The sequence below is a fragment of the Pogoniulus pusillus genome, chromosome Z, assembly GCF_015220805.1.
Source record: "Pogoniulus pusillus isolate bPogPus1 chromosome Z, bPogPus1.pri, whole genome shotgun sequence".
In the NCBI taxonomy this organism is placed as follows: Eukaryota; Metazoa; Chordata; class Aves; order Piciformes; family Lybiidae; genus Pogoniulus; species Pogoniulus pusillus.
In genome coordinates, this window is record NC_087309.1 from 99,051,826 (window position 1) to 99,070,341 (window position 18,516).

Here is an 18,516-nt window from a genome sequence, read left to right on the forward strand (position 1 = left end):
AGATGTTACTATGCACTTGCAGCCCCAAAGGCAAATCACATCTTGGGCCGCATAAAAAGAGGAGTGGTTGGTAGGATGATGGAGGTAACAGTCTCGCTCTTGTGAGACTCCATATGGAGTACCGCATTCAGCTTTTGTGTCATTGCAGCCAGTAACAGAAGGTCATGAATGAGCTAAAGCAGGTATAGGGAAGGGTCACAAAAAATGATCAGAGGGCTGGAACTCATGGAACCTCCTATGAAGATAAGCTGTGAGAGCTGGGGCTGTTCAGCCTGGAAAAGAGGACCACTTGGAAGACTAACTGTCGCCTTTTGATACTTAAAGTGAATGGAGAAAGTCTTTTTACCAAGAATAACGGTTTCAAAGTAAAGGAAGGTAGATTTAGGTTAGATGTATAAAAGACATTGTTTACAGTGAGGATGGTGAGCAACAAAACAGATTTCCAGAGCAGTTGAAGATGTCTCATCCTCAGAAATATTCATGGTCAGGTTGGATGAGGCTTTGAGCAATACAATCAGACTAGCGAAGGATGTCCCTGCCCATGACATGGAGGGGTTTGGGCTTGATTATCTTTAAAGGTCATTTCCAACACTAATTATCCCATGATTCTATGAAACAAGGAGTAGAAATAATGTAATTTGAGTTACAAAAAGCTAAGTTTTGCACAGAGATATAGATATTCAGAGACTTCTGGCTGCTGAGCACTCCTCACCCACTTACCCCGTTATTCCATAAGTATACTTGAATAACTGCACCATTTCCACAATTACTTTTAAATTGTGGAAAAATTAAGAACTTTTTAACTAAAAATAAAGCTACTATATATTATTTAATACATTACTGTTTTTAAATATGGTTATTATGTATGAAAAGGTAACTCTGCTGCTTATTACCTGAAAGATCATGTCCAGCCAAAGGGTAGAAAACCTTCAAATTGTGAAGTACCAGCTGAACCATTGCCAACCTCATCAGTGACCAACTAAGAAGAAAGCACCAGTAAGTCATTTAGTAATATCAAAATATTTTTTTCTTATTTATTCACAAGTAGTGTTTAAGAGTTTCAAATTCCCATTACAGACTACTGAAGACTACAAATAGTATTTTAGAATACTTTAAATACTTTGTATTCAGAAATCACAATAACACATATTAACAAAACAAGTGAGATGATCGTGGTGAAAAATTAACTGTCTAGATAATGCACTGCCTTAAAATATCAAGTAACGAGTGCATTATCTCAAAAGGCCAGAAATGGCAGTTTAGCCACAGCAGAATATCTTTCGTTCTGCAGAGATACTTACCTATATGAATTTGAATTGGAATGCTCTTGATTATGTGAATTTGGTGCAAACACATCCTCATCAATATCTTCATCATCTTCGTCACTTTCCTCACTCTCTTCCGAATTATACTCCACTGTACTTTGTGGTGGAAGAAAAGGCTGAAAATTAAACAACAGTCCTTGAGTATCTTCTACCCAACATCTACTTTTAAATTATCTTTCAAAAAATACATCATTAAGATATTTTCTATTATAAAGTATGTATAAAAAATGCAGTTTAGGAGTATTTGGAGTTTGTACCTCATGAAAAGGGTAAGAACATTGCACATTTTAACACTTTGTTTTTACATTACTCATAACTCTAACACTGAAAGTGAAAACATTAACAGTTTTCTAGTTCTTAATTTATTTTCATGTCAGATATATTAAAACACACAAAGGACATATAGGCTTGTTATATGTAAGACAGAAGACAAAACAACCAGTATATTTTCTCCCTCTAGCTTTTCCATAGGCTCAGAGGACCAAACAACATGAAAACCCGTCATCTGCCTATAGGGTTCAATATTTATGGTAAGTTGACCATCACTGCCTCACTGTGTTATTCAGTATTTGCAAATTTCTTTTTTGTCCTTGCTCCTAAAATTCTGCTTACATATTTATTTTGCCGATATAGCAAATATATGGTAAATAAATATGGCATGCAGCTTCATGAAACTATGTATACTTTCCAGAAAGTCCTGCCATGTAAGACTTCACGGAAAGGAATACAGCCTGATTTCCAGTAAGTATACACATTAATTTTGCCATCAGTTTCACATGGGTGAAAAGCATCTCACGTTTCCCTGTTCACCTAAAGAGCTGATCCATAAACACCTATATATCTGTACTGTTGAACTGCAAAAAGCAACTGGTTTCATTCTCATTTTTCTCTGATAATAACAGTTTTCTTAAAGTGTCTCAAATATACCTACAGGCAGTGTTTTAGAAAAGGTTAAACATGAGTATTAAAAGCAGGTAGTTTCTATCATATATCTAATCTAAATAGATACTTAGGGATAAAGACCAAGGGGGTAAAAAAAAAACCACAAAACATTCCCATAATAAGATATCATAACAGCCAAAAATTACCTTTGCAATGAAATAATCCCAGATGCTAAGCTCAGGAGGAACAAATCTTTCCTTGTAAGATGGAGATTCTTGGTCTACCAATGGCAATGCAGGCACCGGAGAGCTCTCTTTTGGAGTGGATTTTGATGAAAGCATGTGATGTTTATGCTGTTTCTCTTCATCATCTACAGAAGAAGACAATATAGTATGTTACTTTAAATTGTCTGCTCCACCTCCCTACTCTTTTTAATAAAGGAGTTCATAAGAGAAAATAAATATATTTATCATTACAAATTCGAATTCAGTCTTAACATTTCTGTAAGAAACATGCAGAGAATGTTATTCCTCAAATGGGCAAAATTAATACAAAACTAGGACACCAGTAGAGAGAATGCCCAGCATAAATAATATGGAACAGTATAGTATATCCATAAGCTTTCTTCCTACAAAGACAAATACTGTTGCATAAGCAAAAATACTGCAAAACTAAATTACTTTAATAATCATTATTGAATAATACGCTTGTTTTTTAAGACAAGCCAATACAGTCATCTTTCAGAATCCAAGATGCACTATTTAAGCTTGCCATTCCTGCTCTAAGGGATGGCTTACTTAAGAAGAGCTTCACATAACCATCTGATAGCTTGAAATCATTCCAGTTCTTGGTATCTGAATTGTATTCAACTTTTCCGCTAGTAGTATTGATTGACAGTGTCTCTGAGCAGTAAGTTCTGATTCTCCAGAACACTTACAGATTCCTTTTTTATTCCCTGTCACTTCAGATTTGCAGATTTAAAATCTGCAAAATAAGATAGTGGTCTTTATTCATTTTCCATTACAGACAAAATAGACTAGAATCCATTTATTACTTGATAGTAAATGTGTTCTTTATTTTCAAGTCAATATATGTAATGCATGAAGACTAGCTTGTATAGTGAAACAACTGAATGGGTTCAAGATTTATGTAAAACAAACAAAAACAATAAGATAAAAAGGGAGTTGATTTTTTGACCTGTATTTTGAAATTGCCAAACCTCAAAACCCTTTTAACCAAGTAACGAACTTTAACATTTTTCTTAAGCATTTTCAAATCTCCCTTTCCTAGTTAAGGTTTGAAAAACATAACATCATCCAAAGGAATCACAGAACACATCCAAGTTCTACCCTACCTCAAGCCTTTTTTTAAAGTGGAGTTGGAGAAAGGGCACTCAGGGAAGAAGAGTACAGAAAACACTTTCGGGTTGTTCCTCGTTTAATTAAGCAGGGTTTTTTTGTTTTGCATGGAGCACTAAAAAGACCAAGTAGTGAGTTATAGAAGACATACAAGACCTCATACAAACACCTCTAAAGAGGAATATGGAATTATGTGTTGCCTTGTGGTCTGAGTCTTTGGCTGATGTAACAGCATAGCTCCAAGAAAGCAAATCTGCAGACTATAAGAGCTGCTCTGAAGACCAGCTATCCCTACCACAGAGTTCAAGCATCAAAATGTTGGACCAGACTGGATGCAAGCATGAACTAAGATGAACATCACAAAAGGGTGCTTTGTTGTTCTAACTTTCCTAAGCCTCTTCTGTGACCAAGGGCCCATGAAAATAAGTTCAACCGAAGGTTCTGAAATTACTTTCTTCTCTTAATAGTGCTGGGAGCAGCACAGGAGCCAGCACTCCTGTGTTTGCCTGGAGTCAATTACTACAGAGAAGGACTTCTTGTATCTTCTTTTTTTTTTTTTTTAAATGTGTTTCCATGTTTTACACACAAGAGACTTTTGAGTCTTGATACATGCTTGAAAGACTATTTCCTCAAAACCTCTACAGATACTCTCATCATTTCAAAATAGAAGGTCTAACATTGGACAAAAGAAAAACAACACTTACTTAACTGTTCTTAAGTGACCTGTACGCTGAGCCAACTAAATCCTGAGGGCTGTAAGATTTGACTTTTTTCTTAAGAAAAATGTGTGGTTTTTTTAAACACTACTACTGTGATTTATTTTTTTAAAATAGGCAAGTTCTCTGTATTCACAGTGACTAATGGATTTTAAAAATATTTTCTGGTGATTTTTTAACCAGAAAAAAATGTTTTTGAAAAGATTTTCATAAGCATTTTTTACCATATATGAAGACACAGCAAGCATCTGAACCATAAAACAATTTATACAGGTAAGCTAATAATGGATGAAGACAACATCTCACTGTTCATCTCAATATTGGGATATTTTAACAACGTGTCTTATGTTAAGCTTTCATTTTTCTTTTCCTGTTGCGGGTATTACTTGAAAACCACTTACCTGTACCAAAAGTTGCAAATATAATAGCTGCAGTACAAGACATTTTCATTCCATTATTTAAAAGCTCATCAGTTAAGAAAGTGCATGCACATGCAATACTATGAAATTTTAGCAATTGCTTAAAATAATTCAGTAAGCATGAAGTAAGGAGCAAGTGTTGCATGATACCAAAAAAAAGCAAGTATATGCTTGCAGGTTGTTTTTGTAAGCAGAATTCAAAAAGCAAACACTTCACTTCAAAACAGCACCTTCCCCCCCCCCTATTCTATGGGAACATTCTTTGCATTTTTAAGAATGCTGCAAGCTAGCTATCGGGGGGGGGAACAAAAACCCCAATACTTAAGGCGAATGGAAGTATAACCATCTAAAGACTCTGTAGTACATACTACTAATGTCAATTTATTTTTGGTATTCTAACAATTCCTTAAATCTAATTAACTGAAAATCTGTCATTTGGGATTTCAGAGCAGCATTCACATTCACTTTCACATTTCTCACATATATCTAGTTAAAACTAATTTCCATGGTTTCTTTACACTCAAGACTAGAATCATAGAATCAACCAGGTTGGAAGTTCATTTGAACTTAGGGAAAAACTTTTTTACTTTGAGAGTGAAACAGCACTGAAGCAGGATGCTTAGAGAGGTTGTGGAGTCTCCTCTTGAGACTTTCAGAACCCACATGGATATTGTGATCCTGTGCAACCTGATCCAGGTGTACCTGCTGGCAAGGGAATTTGACCTGATGACCTCCAGAGGTCCCTTGCAACCCCTACCCTTCTGAGATTCTGTTTGGTCCCATTTTAACTATAAGACAAAAATAAAATTCATTTCAATGTCCTTGAGAAACACTGTATTTCAGACATGGAAAAAACTTCTATTTCTGCCAAAATCTAACACCTTCAATATTCAAAAGACCAACTGCTCACACGACCTCCCTTTCACCTTTGTAGAATAACTAAAAAACAGGTCTCTTCCAACTTCACAAAAAATAAAATGCACGTTGGAGTTATAGTGGTTTACTGAACACTCTGTGTGTGCATGAAGCAGAAACACCTCAACAATGTAAGAAAAAAAGAATTCTTCATTAAGACATGTAAAATTATCTTTACCTTATTGAAGCAATACTAAATGAATCTGAATGTGACAACAAATGGAGAATGCTCTGTACAAGGCACCTATCGCTAGAGAGAGTAGAATTTGTCTGAGTAATTGCAGACTTCCATGTATTTTTTGATTGTATTTTGTGGACACCCTTTAGAGTCATGGTGGTATGATGCACAATATAGGCATCAACATCTGAGAAGATGTCTTGCAATCTGCAAATGACTGTTTCCAGTGATTGTAAAGAAATCCTATGCTGAGTAATGGCAATACTACACCTACTATAGATACTACATCACACTAGGGATGTGTAGAGAGACAAAGATGTTATGCGAGTTAAAATACACATTATAGCACCGGCTTCAGGCCAAGGTGGAGTAAACCACAGCAAGTGACAACTGTACAAAACTGTGCTTTTACAAAAGCACCATCCCTTGACTGGAACCATTAACAAGTATCAGACCTGCCAAAGCCCAGAACAGAATGCAATGACAGAGATGTGACAAAGAAATATTGATCCTGAATCATGCCTCAAATCATCTTAGTAAGTGTAAAGTCCTGCACAGATTTATGTGATTCTTTAGGAAGATATAAAAGTCAACTAGAACAGGAGCCTGGGGAGAGGCTACACTGCTGGATGTTTCAACTTCATGTGCATTTTGCAAAGTTACAGATCCTAAAATTTTCAACATAATAATCACAGTCAATAGCTCATGTGGCCAAGGTGACAAATCTTATGAATAAACGCTCAACAGCTGCAACGGCAATTAAGGTCCACAAGATGTAGTTTGATTTATTATGTGCACAGAGATGTAAATCCTCTTTTATAGCTATGCACCATTTAATGGGTAGTGATTCACTGAAAAGCTCAAAGCAAGTATATATTAAACTCTCAAATGTTTCTGAAAACATTACTTACATTCTGTATATTTCAACAAACAATGAATGGAAACCTCTCAAAAAATCAAATAAGAAAACATATTTGGCTGGCATTTCCTGTTATGACCATCTCAGGCTTCTTCTACTGAGCTGTAATACCACTACTCACAGTGCAAATACTTCAACATAAACTTGTCATTTCTTTTAATGGCTCATTCAACTAAGAATAACATAGTAATTAATATGGAATAGAGAGTAATGTAATTACATGACAAGTAATGAGATACTTAGCACTCCAGAGTACCATAAGAATTTTATCTGAAATTCAAAGCAATTATAATCACACTGAGGTCAATGTTTTCATTATTAACAATACTGCAGAGAATTCTCACTGGAAAGGTGTGGTTTGGCACAGCTGTTGTAGGACCTCACACAAGCTGGAAGACTTTAAATGTTTGGGAATTTGTGTCCTTTCATCTGTTCTGAGATTAAGTCAGTCTTAGAGACAAAAGTATAAATCCAAAATCATAACACTGTTGTTTCTGAATTCCTGGTGAAATTTGCATAGCAGGCCAATCTCACAATATTCAACAAGGTCAAGTGTAAGGTCCTGCACCTGGGTAAGCACAATCTCAAATGCAAATAGACTGGGTGGTGAACGTTTGGAGAGGAAAAGGACCTGAGGGTCTGGGTTGATGAAACACTCAACATGAACTGGCAGCGTGCACATACAGCCCAGACAGCAACTGTGTCCTGGGCTGCATCAAGAGAAGTGTGGCCAGCAGGGCAAGGGAGGGGATTCTCCTGCTTATGAGACCCCACCTGGAGTACTGTGTACAGTTCTGGAGCCCCGAGCACAAGGACATTGAACTGTCAGAGCAAGTCCAGAGGAGGGCCATGAATATGATCAGAGAGCTGGAGCACATCTGCTATGAGGACAGGCTATGAGAGTTGGGGCTCTTCAGCCTGGAGAAGAGAAGGCTTCAAGGAGCCCTTATAGTGGTCTTCCAGTATCTAAAGGGAGTCTACAGGAGGCCTCGGAAAGGACTATTTACAAGGTCATGTAATGGCAGGACAAGGAGTAATGGGTTTAAACTGGGAGTGGGGAGATTTAAACTACATGTTAGGAAGAAGTTCTTTCCATTGAAGGTGGTGAGACACCGGAACAAGTTGCCCAGAGAGGTTGTGGATGCTCCCTCCCTGGAGATGTTCAAGGGCAGGTTGGATGAGGCTTTGAGTGACCTGTTCTAATGGGAGGTGTCCCTGCCTATGGCAGGAGGTTGGACCTAGATGATCTTTGAGAATCATTCTATGATTATATACATAGCACTATTAGATATATACTCAGCAGAAACCTTCTGCAGAAAGCTTGCAGTCTGAAGCACTACTAATCATACAATCATTCAGGGTTGGAAGAGACCACAAGGATCATGTAGTTCCAACCACCCTGTCATGGGCATGGATACATTACCCTAGATCAGGCTGGCCAGAACCTCACCCAGCCTGGCCTTAAACATCTTCAAGGATGGGGCCTCAACCACCTCCCTGGGCAACCCATTCCAGGGTCTCACCACTCTCATGCTGAACAACTTCCTCCTCACATCCAGTCTGAATCTCCCCATCTCCATCTTTGCTCCATTCCCCCTAGGCCTATCTCTACCTGACATCATAAAAAGTCTCTCCCCAGCTTTTTTGTAGGCCCCCTTCAGATACTGGAAGGCCACAATAAGGTTATTTCAGAGCCTTCTTTTCTCCAGACTGAACAGCCCCAACTCTTTCAGTCCATCCTTATAGGAGAGGTGCTCCAGCCCTCTGATCATTCTTTATTGTTGTTCTGTTTTAGTGCCTTTATGAAGCCCACCTCACAGCAGATAAATGCAACCGTTCTAAGGGTTTGTTTTTCCCTTTATAATTGTCTAAGTAAAACTTATAGACTGTATTCACCTTCTGCTTAGATGTTCTCTTAACCTTTTCAGTCAAGAAGTCCCATGACATAACTTGAAGACATTTCCTCTCACCCTATCACTTGCTACTAGAGAGAACAGACATACATGGATGTCACTCCAACCTCATTTCAGGTAGTTGCAGAAAAAGATAAGACCCCTCCACCTCCCTTCCTCCAAACTAAGCCCCAGTTCCCTCAACCACTCATCATATGACCTGCTCTCCAGATCTTTCACCAGTTCTGATGCTCTTCTCTGGACAAACTCCAGCAACTCAATACCCTTATTGTAACTCAATATCATTATTGTAGTGAGAGCCCCAAAACTGGACATAATATTAAAGATACATCCTTCCCAGCACCCAGTAGAGGGGCTTGATTATTCACCTGCTCTCACTGGCCAAAATAGTCCTGATAAAGGCCAGGATGCCACTGGCCTCCTTGGCCACATGTACACACTGCTGACTCACATTCAGCTGGCTGCCGATCAACTCCTCCAGGATTTAACATGCTAGGCAGCTTCCCAGACCCTCTTTCTCAAGCCCGTAGCCCTGCAGTGAGTTGCTGTGATTCAAGCGCAGGACCTGCCACTTGGCTTTGTTAAACCTGATACAAATGGTCTTGGGCCATCAATCTGCTCAGATGCCTTTGCAGAGCCTTCCTACCCTCAAGCAGATGAACACTCTCACTTAGTTTAGTGTCATCTCCAGACTTACTGAGAAAGCACTCAATCCCTTTGTTTAGATCATCGATAAAGATATTAAACAACACTGACTCCTAAACTGAGTCCTGGGGAACACTGCTTGTGTCTGGCCATCAAATAGATTTAACTCCATTCCCCACCATTCTTTGGGCCCAGCCACCCAGACAGATTTTTACCCAACAAAGTGTCCACCACCCCAAGCTATAAGCAACCAGTTTCTTCAGAAGGATGGAGTGGGAGACAGTGTCAAATGCCTTATGCAAGTCCAGGTAAACAACATCCATAGCCTTTCCCTCATCCACTAAGTGGGTCACTTTGTCATAGAAAGAGATCAAGTTTGTCAAGACCTGCCCTTCATAAACTCATGCTAGCTGGGCCTCATCACCTGGTTGCCCTGCACATGCTGCATAATGGCACTCAAGATGAGATCATCCATGACCTTCTGACACACTGAGACTGACAGACTGATAGATCCTTGGATCCTCCTTCTGGACATTCTTGTAGATGGGTGTCACATCTGCCAATCTCCAGTCAGCTAGGACCTCCCTAGTTAGCCAGGACTACTGGAAAATAATGAAGAGTGGCTTGGTGAGCACTTCTGCCAGGTCTCTCAATACTCTTGGGTGTATGCCATCAGGTCCCAGAGACTAACATTTGTGTAAGTGGTGCAGCAGGTCAACAATCATCTCTTGGATTCTGAAGGTTTCGTTCAGGTCCCCATGCTCAGGAGAGCTGTATATCCAGTAAACAACTGGTCCTACTACTAAAGACTAAGACAAATATGGCGTGGAGTACCTCAGCCTTTTCCTCATCCTTGACCATTACATTATGTCCTGCATCTAAAGAACACAGATTCTCCTTAGTACTCCTTTTTTTGTTAAATTACTTGTAGAAGTAATTTAACTGGTTGCTTAGCTGCAACCAAATCTCTCTATACAGTCATACTGGTCTTTGTCCCTAGTGGCTCACCTTTTGGCACATGGGGACAGCCTGCTTCGGCACCTTTAAGACTTCCTTCCTGAGGAATGTCCAGCCTTCCTGGATTCCTTTACCCTTCAAGACTGCCTCGCAAGGGACTCTTGATACCAGTCCCTGAAAAAGGCCAAATTTCCTACATGGAAGTCCATGTGGCAGTTCTGCTGACCTCCCTCTATTTCAACAAGTGAGAACACCATCATGTCACAATCATGGTGCCTAAGACAGTTCTAAACTGTTACATTACCTGCAAGTCCTCTTTTCATGAACAGGTCCAGCAGATTCCCTTTCCTAGCTAGATCACTCATCAGCTGTGTTAGGAAGTTAGCCTCACATGCTCCAGGAACACCCAGGACTGTTCCCTCTCTTCTGAGTTGTATTTCCAGGGAAGTTGAATTCTCTCAAAAGAACATGGGCTAGCAATTGTGAGACTTCTCCCAGATGCCTATTTTATCTGTCTCTTCATCCTGGTCGGGTGGTCTGCAACAGATTGCTACCAGGATATTTGTCTTGTTGGCCTTCCTCCCGATTCTTGCCCGTAAACATGTGACCCTATTGTGATCACGATTAAGCTCAAGACAAAACTCTCCATGACACACAGGGCCACACTGCAATCTCTCCTTCCTTGCCCATCATTTCTCCCTACCAAAGTACGTAGAAATATATTAAGACTTGTTTCAGAGGTTCTCTAATTGCTTGGAAACTTAGGAAAATCACCAGAGAATAATGATGTATTACCAGATTTCTGATTTTGAAACCCAAAATCACAACTTTAAATCTATAACATGGACTTGTAAAATGCTCAAGTTCAGGAAGGAAATTCACTCTTGTAGCATTGAATAACTGAATATATTAAGTGAAATTATGGATTTGCAAGTGTTAAAGCAAAATTCGAGCTCTTCCTTAACAACCTTCTAGGTTACCATCTCTTTATAGGCTTAAGTTACATGGTAGTTTTATCAGACAGTTTTGAAGAGAAGTAATTCTGAAAAGATCTACTAGAATCAACAATAGGATTAAATTTCAGATACTAATTGCCTCTTTGAAAACATAACATGCACAATTTTACAATATAATGCAAATATTTCAATGTCAAAAGCATTTGCTGCAACTGCAAAATCAAGAAACACCTCTGCAAAGTATAATGTGTCAGGCAGCTGTAAATACATATTCAAGCTGCTACACTTTCCATGATCTTCATTGTGAAAGAGGCAATAAAACAACAGTTTTTCATATAAACTAATTTCTAACAGAGACTAGGATCTCACAGGTCTACCAAGGACTATTATATGGTTCTTGGTTTTGGAGCTGTTTCTAAAAGAAAGATCATATTTAACAAAATGTTGTATCATATGCTAAACTAAGGCAAAGAACAGAAAGTACTACCAACTCTTAAAAATATTACAAACTTGAACATTTAGACTATGAAGGGCTGGAGAGGGATGGAGTGAGGGCAATGAGGAGAGGCTTTTGGCTTTTGATCCTCATCTAAAAGCAAAACCATCTCAGAAAAATCTGTAAGGAAATTTAAAGGTATAGCTTCCCATTTTGCTGTAACTATACAAAATCTAAATTTTGTTATGGAAGAACATAACAGGTGACTGGAAAAGACACTTCAGTCACTTTTCAGTGCCTGTTTACAGATGTCAGAAGCAAATGTATAAGATGACAGTAAAAGCACAAAAATAGTTACTTTAACACCTCTGCTTCACTAGGAGTCTATTTTTTTCCTTTCTTCCTCACTTGTTTGGAAAAAATAAATAAATTTAAAGTGACATATAAAGTTGTTTCTCCATTTTTTTTCCTCCAGATTTGCTCTAGACAAGCACATATTAAAAATAAGCAACCATCCTACAGAATTTTAGAACTGTACAGACTAGAAGGTAGCTGCTGCAACTCCTTCCTGAGAAGAGGGCTGAGCTAGGTGGCAACGTAAGTTTGTTCAAGTTTCAAATAATTTCAAAGATGAAGGTTCCACAACGCCTCTAGATCCCTGATTCAGCATATGATTATCCCTACAAATGAATATCTCAGAATGCCCTCTTCCCTTAAATTTTCACGTTCAGCTTCTTGATACTTACTTCCAGCAATAGTTTTACTAATTCTGCAGTAAGACAGCTACATTCATTTATACTAAAAATGCACAGTAGAGAAGTATTTAGTATACATGTCAGAATATATTCCTATGTAAAAAATATTTTAAAACAGTAGCAGCAGCAGCAGCATGCACACACTTCTGTATACAGTCATTGTTAAGGAAACTTAGAATTGCCAACAACAGCCAGTTGTGCCCTCCAAAAATGCATATTGACCTTGTGAGAATGACAACTAGAGCTAATTTTTCAGTATCACAGAGAAAACTGGTCGGATATGGAGTAGGAAAACACTTTGATTAAAGATCTCTAGTCTGAAAATACTTTCCTAAATGCCTGATAAAGTCTGTATTTAAATAGAGAATATTTTCACTTTTTCTTTAAATGCAAGGAAAGACATTTTCATATATGACATACATCTAGTATCTTTAATACACTGTAATAATACAAAATATATTGCAGTTATATTTGTTAATATATATATTCATGTCACCACTGTTTTGTAAAGACAAGAGACTTAAATCTTCCCTTTAAAATTAATCTGTAGGACTGCTGCTCTTGCATTTAAATAAGGCCAGCTAAATTACAAAGCATAAATCTATACCAAAAATAAGAGTATGACAAAAGTAGTTTGGACTTTGGGGTAGCCAATCATCACCTGAATGTGAAACTTGCAGGTTGTTTTCTTTCTTAAAGGCTCTCAGACTGTCAAAATTATATACACACAAGACATCTTTTCTTTGTAATGTCTAGAATGTATACTTAGAAATCCACATGCATAGTTGTGCTTATATTCAAAAAGCAAAACAAGCAGCTCTGCAACAAAGATATGAAACACTTCTGATACTTTCAAACCATGGTCAAAATAATTTTATACTTAATACTGATTATAAGTGAAGTGTAATAAGAATATAACAGCACTGACATTCATCACACTTTTAAAAGGCCCAATTGAACTGCAGTCTGAATTACCAAATTTTGTTTTACATTTTAATGTCATGGCTTGCAAACAGAAGTTTTTCTGTCTTTCTACAGATGAAAAACTAAAAATAAAAATCACACATAGCAAACTGCACGTAGAGGCCTAGTACTAAATCTAGTATCTTGCCTGAATATTTAGTAGGACTATGAGTACTGAAGGCTGTAAGAGATTTGGAAAACCCCACGCACTCCATGGAGAACACAACTACCTGATGTGGGCTAGGCATTGGGAAGTGCCTACCTGCCAAAGAGAAAAAACATATTGTATTTGTAAAATGGGAATATGTTTCTGTTGTAAGAAAAACCTAGAAAGATCTAAAATTAACATGAAAATCTAGGTTGTAATACTATTGAAAATTTTCACTTCAAGATGAACTTAACCCAGCTGTGCTACTCAGAAACTTTATTTCAGTTACACTGAATTCTGCTTGCTAGTATCTTCTACACAGTATCTACGGTAATCATTTTAGATACCTTTTTTTCCTCTGCAAATTGAAAAAAACAGTTCATCTTCTGTAAGAATTCAATATTTAAAACAATTACTCTCAATTATTCAGCTGTTGAAAGCTTTTCTTTAAAACCCCAGAAGAAAAATAAGTGAAACAATAGAACTAACCAGTTTTTGTCTTTAACTGCTGTTGTCCTCTGCTTGGAATAAGAGCTCCTCCTCCAAAGATAGCAGACCACATTTTGTTGTTAAGTGGATGGGCCATAATTCTGTACAAGTCATTGCTGGAATGTGTTGCTAGGCCATGGATGAACAGACTGAGATAGACTGCAGTTAGAATTTCACAAAGTAGAACTGTGAGGCCTGGCTGTGCCTCCTCACCAGCAGAATTCAAGAGGCGTATTAGGGCTGTTATTCCTGTTTAGAATAGAAAAACAAAACACGTGCATATGCACACAAACATATTCTAGATTATCATGGGTATTTTGACTACACTGTTTAGCACCTTTCAGCATAGAGGAAATTGAAAACTCAGGGAGAAAGTGGCATGCTATTTATTTTCACTATCTGTCTGGTTTACTTTTTGAACTAACAGCTGAAGAAATACAAAGGAAGTTTTCAAGAATCATAGGAAAAAAATAAACCAAAAAAACCACTCAAATTTTGAGATATATCTTAAGTAAAACACTTGCGGGTTTAATTCAGCTCCCTGTTTAGATTCCTTGAATAGTTTCAGTACTGAAACTATTATACAACATTTAAAAACACCACTTACATTAATCTTTCTTCCCTCCATGTCTCAAACTCTCTTTTCTCCTCAATGCTTTCAGCAAAGGGTTCTCTCTTTATTCTCTACTTTTACTCTAGTGCCTCACAGTATATTCAATGCATATCATTAAAAGTCTTACTCTTAATATAAAAAAAATATTAATCTTCTAATTGACTTTCCATTGGTGCTCATTTACAACTCCAGCATAACACGAAATCAAAATGCTGTGTTCTCACTTCGCAGTGTTAAAACCAATCAAAAATCATGGAAGTCAACTTGAACTATGCATTATCTGACAAGTGGTCTCTTATTCAAGTGTGAAATACCTTGTGGTGGTTTTATGCTCCCACAAAAAGTTGTAGAGTTTTAGAGGTGGCTGCCACTGTGCCACTTTATGCACATAAGTGAAAATACAAACAGCAGTGGACAAAGAATTCTGCTTTGTGTCACACTCTCCCGTTTATTAGAAATTTAATCCAGCAACTAATGAAATCAGGGGAAAACAGATGACAATCTGCTTTCTCTTTAAAATCTATAGGTTCAGTAACAGAAGGTATTGCATAAGGAAAAAATAAAAAGTATAGCATCAAATAGAAAGACTGCTTAAGGTTCTCAAAAAAAATCTTTTAATGTGAAATTTTCTGACTGGAAAAACAAATTGCACTATATGAAATATTATATAATATTAAATGTTTCTTGGTTATGCTTATATTAAAGCTAGTGCTGTAAACTGAAGCTCACATAGACATGTGTTATGTGGCACACACTCTCTCCAATGTGAGCAGTGTAGCTTCATTTGTTTAGATCCCAGCACGTTAAGTATTACCTGAAGCTCTAGATGAATTTTAGAGCTGCAGACAAGCACAATTCATTATAAACTTCCCACTGTCAATAGTTTCAAGTTAGTTCAAATATTGTACATAGCCTACAACCTAGGATTTTCAAATCCTTTTTAGAGGAAGTAGAACAACAGTGAGACGGATCTGTTGTGTAAAGGGGCAGCAAGTAATACATACGACAACTGCCAACTTTCACTAGCCATTTACTAGAGTCCCCACCAACATTTCTTAAGTAACAGAAAACAATATAAACCAGCTTGACTTAGCAAATAACCAGAACTATTAGCTACAGCTTTTGAAAAAAATGAAGAGAAAATGTTACTCTAAGAATATATCTTAACCATACAACTGTTAGAAATACTACTACAAAGACCAGAGCATAGCTACATGCTCTTACAGTGGATCCAGACCACTAAGTTTTCCTTAAGAGGAAAGAGACAAATCAACTCTAGATACCTGGCCACTGAGCAGGTGATGTATTGGGAGTCACTGTTTCTTCTAAGCTTGTTGTTCTTAGAGAATGGCGCTGAGTTAATAGCACTGTCTGATACACTGTTCCAGTGAACTGATTTGCTTGAAATGAGCTGTGAAACAAAGAAGTGGGATGCCTGATTTATATTAAAAAAAAAAAAAAAGTTATTTTAAAAACTGTTAATGTGATAGCCCTTTCTAGATGTAGGCAGGTATGAGTACTGCCTTCTGGTGTTTATTGTATCATCACTACAGCAAGACTGTCCATGGACTGAGGCCAACAAAATGAGGTTTTAATAAGGCAGAGCACAGGGTCCTACACTTCGGCCACAGTAACCCTATGCAGCGCTACAGACCAAGGGGAGGAGTGGCTGGAGAGCCACCTGGCAGAGAGGGATCTGGGAGTGCTGCCTGACAACCAGATGAACATGAGCCAGTAGCACGTTAAGGGGGCATGGAAGGCCAATGGCATCTTGGCTTGTATTAGGAACAGTGTAGCCAGCAGGATTAGGGATGCAACTCTGCCCCTGTGCTCAGCACTGGTGAGGCATCAACTTGAGCACTGCGTGCAGCTCTGGCCCCTTCATTTCAAGAAAGATATTGAGATATGGGAGTGGGTCCAAAGCAGAGCAATGAGACTGGGGAAGACACTGGAGGGAAAGTCTTATGAGGAAAGGCTGAGGTTGCTGGGGTTGTTCAGCCTGGAGGAGAGGAGACTTAGAGGGTACCTTATCACACTCTAGGGAAGGGAACTTGTAGTAAGGTTCTTCTCACAGGCAACTTTTGACAAGATGAGAGGGCATGGCCTGAAGCTGTACCAGGGAAGGTTTAAGTTGGACGTTAGGAAGCACTTCCTCACAGAAAGGATAATTAGACACTGGAATGGACTGCCCATGGAGGTGGTGGAGTCACTGCTGCTAGAGGCATTTAAGTAAAGATTGCATATGGCACTTAGTTACATAGTGAAATCGATATGGTGATGTCAGGTCATAGTAGCTGGATTTAATGATCTCAGTAATGTATTTTGGATTCAATAATTCTGTGTGTGATTCTGTGCAATTGTGTGTTGAGCATTCTCACAAAGTACTTTTCCAAGGCATTTACCTGTAGCTGTGGCCATCACAAAGGCATTGGTAGATGCAAGCAGAGAGTGATGCTGCTAAGGTATGCATTACGTATATCTGTAAGACAAAGTTTTACAGCATATTACACTCAAGATGTAGAGTTCTTGGAATCATAGCCTTTCATGCATACAGATTCATAACAGTGGAACGAGCATGGACAATGGCAGGTATAAGCACTTATGGCAAAAAATCATTTAGAAAGCCACCTTCTCAGAATTTAGTTCAGATACATCAATGTGCAATTAAAGGGATGGGAGTACACTTGCTCACTCAACCAACTCAGAATCACACCATTTCTGGCTGCTATGTTTTGAATTAAGAAACAGCAACATTTTAAAACTTTATACAACAGTCATAAGTGATTACACCCTAGGACAGTAGCAATATGCTAGCCCAGAATACAAAGGTTTACTTCATAATGAAAACAACACCATTTATTCAATATCACACTGACCATGATTTTTGTCATAGCTCATGTTTTTGCTTAAGTACCACAAAACACACATAGAGATAGAGACCATCTACTGATTAGAAAGATTCTTAAAAAAAGAAAAAAACAAAACCCACACATTTTTAATGCTTATTTGTCTGTCCTCTTTGAAACAAAGCATAAATCCCATACTGAGCATCTTCAGCATTCTCTAGAAATCTATAGTAAAAATAAAGATGACTTGGGAATTTACCATTAATGTAACAGAAATAATGATTATACTGTCATATGTGACAGTAATATATGGCACTGATAGGGTAGCATGTTTGCCATAACAGACACCATCTTGGACAACTACCCAGTCCTAAGAGAGGCCAGACTACTTCAGCTTGTTGAACCAGATGCTCAGCACCCCAAGCAATAATCAGTGAACATTACTGTAGCCCATGTTGGTACTACAGAAAAAAATTATGTTACAGTTTTATTACTTGTCACAGATAGGCCCACTAGGAAGTTTTCATGCTGTCAGAAAAATGGCTTTAGCAAACTGGACAATGATAACAAACCAAAAGCAAATTCAAAGCAAAAAATACACACCTTGTCGTTCTGCGTATCAGGATGAGGTGGTGAATCAAGGTCTACTATGGCATGTAATATATCATGAGTTAAGTTACTAAGATGCAGCAATGGATTAGCCACCACTGTTTTGGCACTAGCTGTGCAAGCAAATAGAAGAGGTATGGAGTTTGGCTCTGGTAGAGGGCTGGAAGGTATCTGTACTAACTGCTCCTAAAACCAAGCAAGAAACAAGACACATAAAGTGACAGCACAGCTCCCTAAATGGCACAGAAAGGCATTTGAAAGAGAAGGGGATTCTAAACAACAAAAGACAACCATAACCTACAGACATGGAGCTGCTTAGTCTTGAGAACAACTGAGGGGAGATATGATCAATGTTTACAACTATCTGAGGCGTGGGTGTCAAGTGGAGAAGGCCAATCTCTTTTCAGTGATGCAAAGCAGTAAGACAAGGAACAACAGTTACAAACTTTAACATAGTAGGTTTCACCTCAATGC

At 38.1% G+C, this 18,516-nt stretch overlaps 1 protein-coding gene across 3 annotated transcripts in view; it reads right to left on the reverse strand.

The window, feature by feature from the left end:
* Window positions 1-18,516, reverse strand: part of DMXL1 (Dmx like 1) — an 89,527-nt gene that overhangs the window by 19,847 nt on the left and 51,164 nt on the right. For 2 of the 3 annotated variants that reach the window (XM_064140696.1, XM_064140694.1), the window contains exons 25-31: window positions 18,037-18,228; window positions 16,990-17,066; window positions 15,871-15,998; window positions 13,975-14,223; window positions 2,414-2,577; window positions 1,302-1,441; window positions 894-979 (exon numbers count right to left, since the gene is read on the reverse strand). In XM_064140696.1, the coding sequence (XP_063996766.1) occupies window positions 894-979; window positions 1,302-1,441; window positions 2,414-2,577; window positions 13,975-14,223; window positions 15,871-15,998; window positions 16,990-17,066; window positions 18,037-18,228 (1,036 nt within the window). Of the gene's footprint in view, window positions 1-893; window positions 980-1,301; window positions 1,442-2,413; window positions 2,578-13,485; window positions 13,600-13,974; window positions 14,224-15,870; window positions 15,999-16,989; window positions 17,067-18,036; window positions 18,229-18,516 lie in introns of all 3 variants that reach the window. The other variant, XM_064140697.1, reaches the window with a different exon arrangement.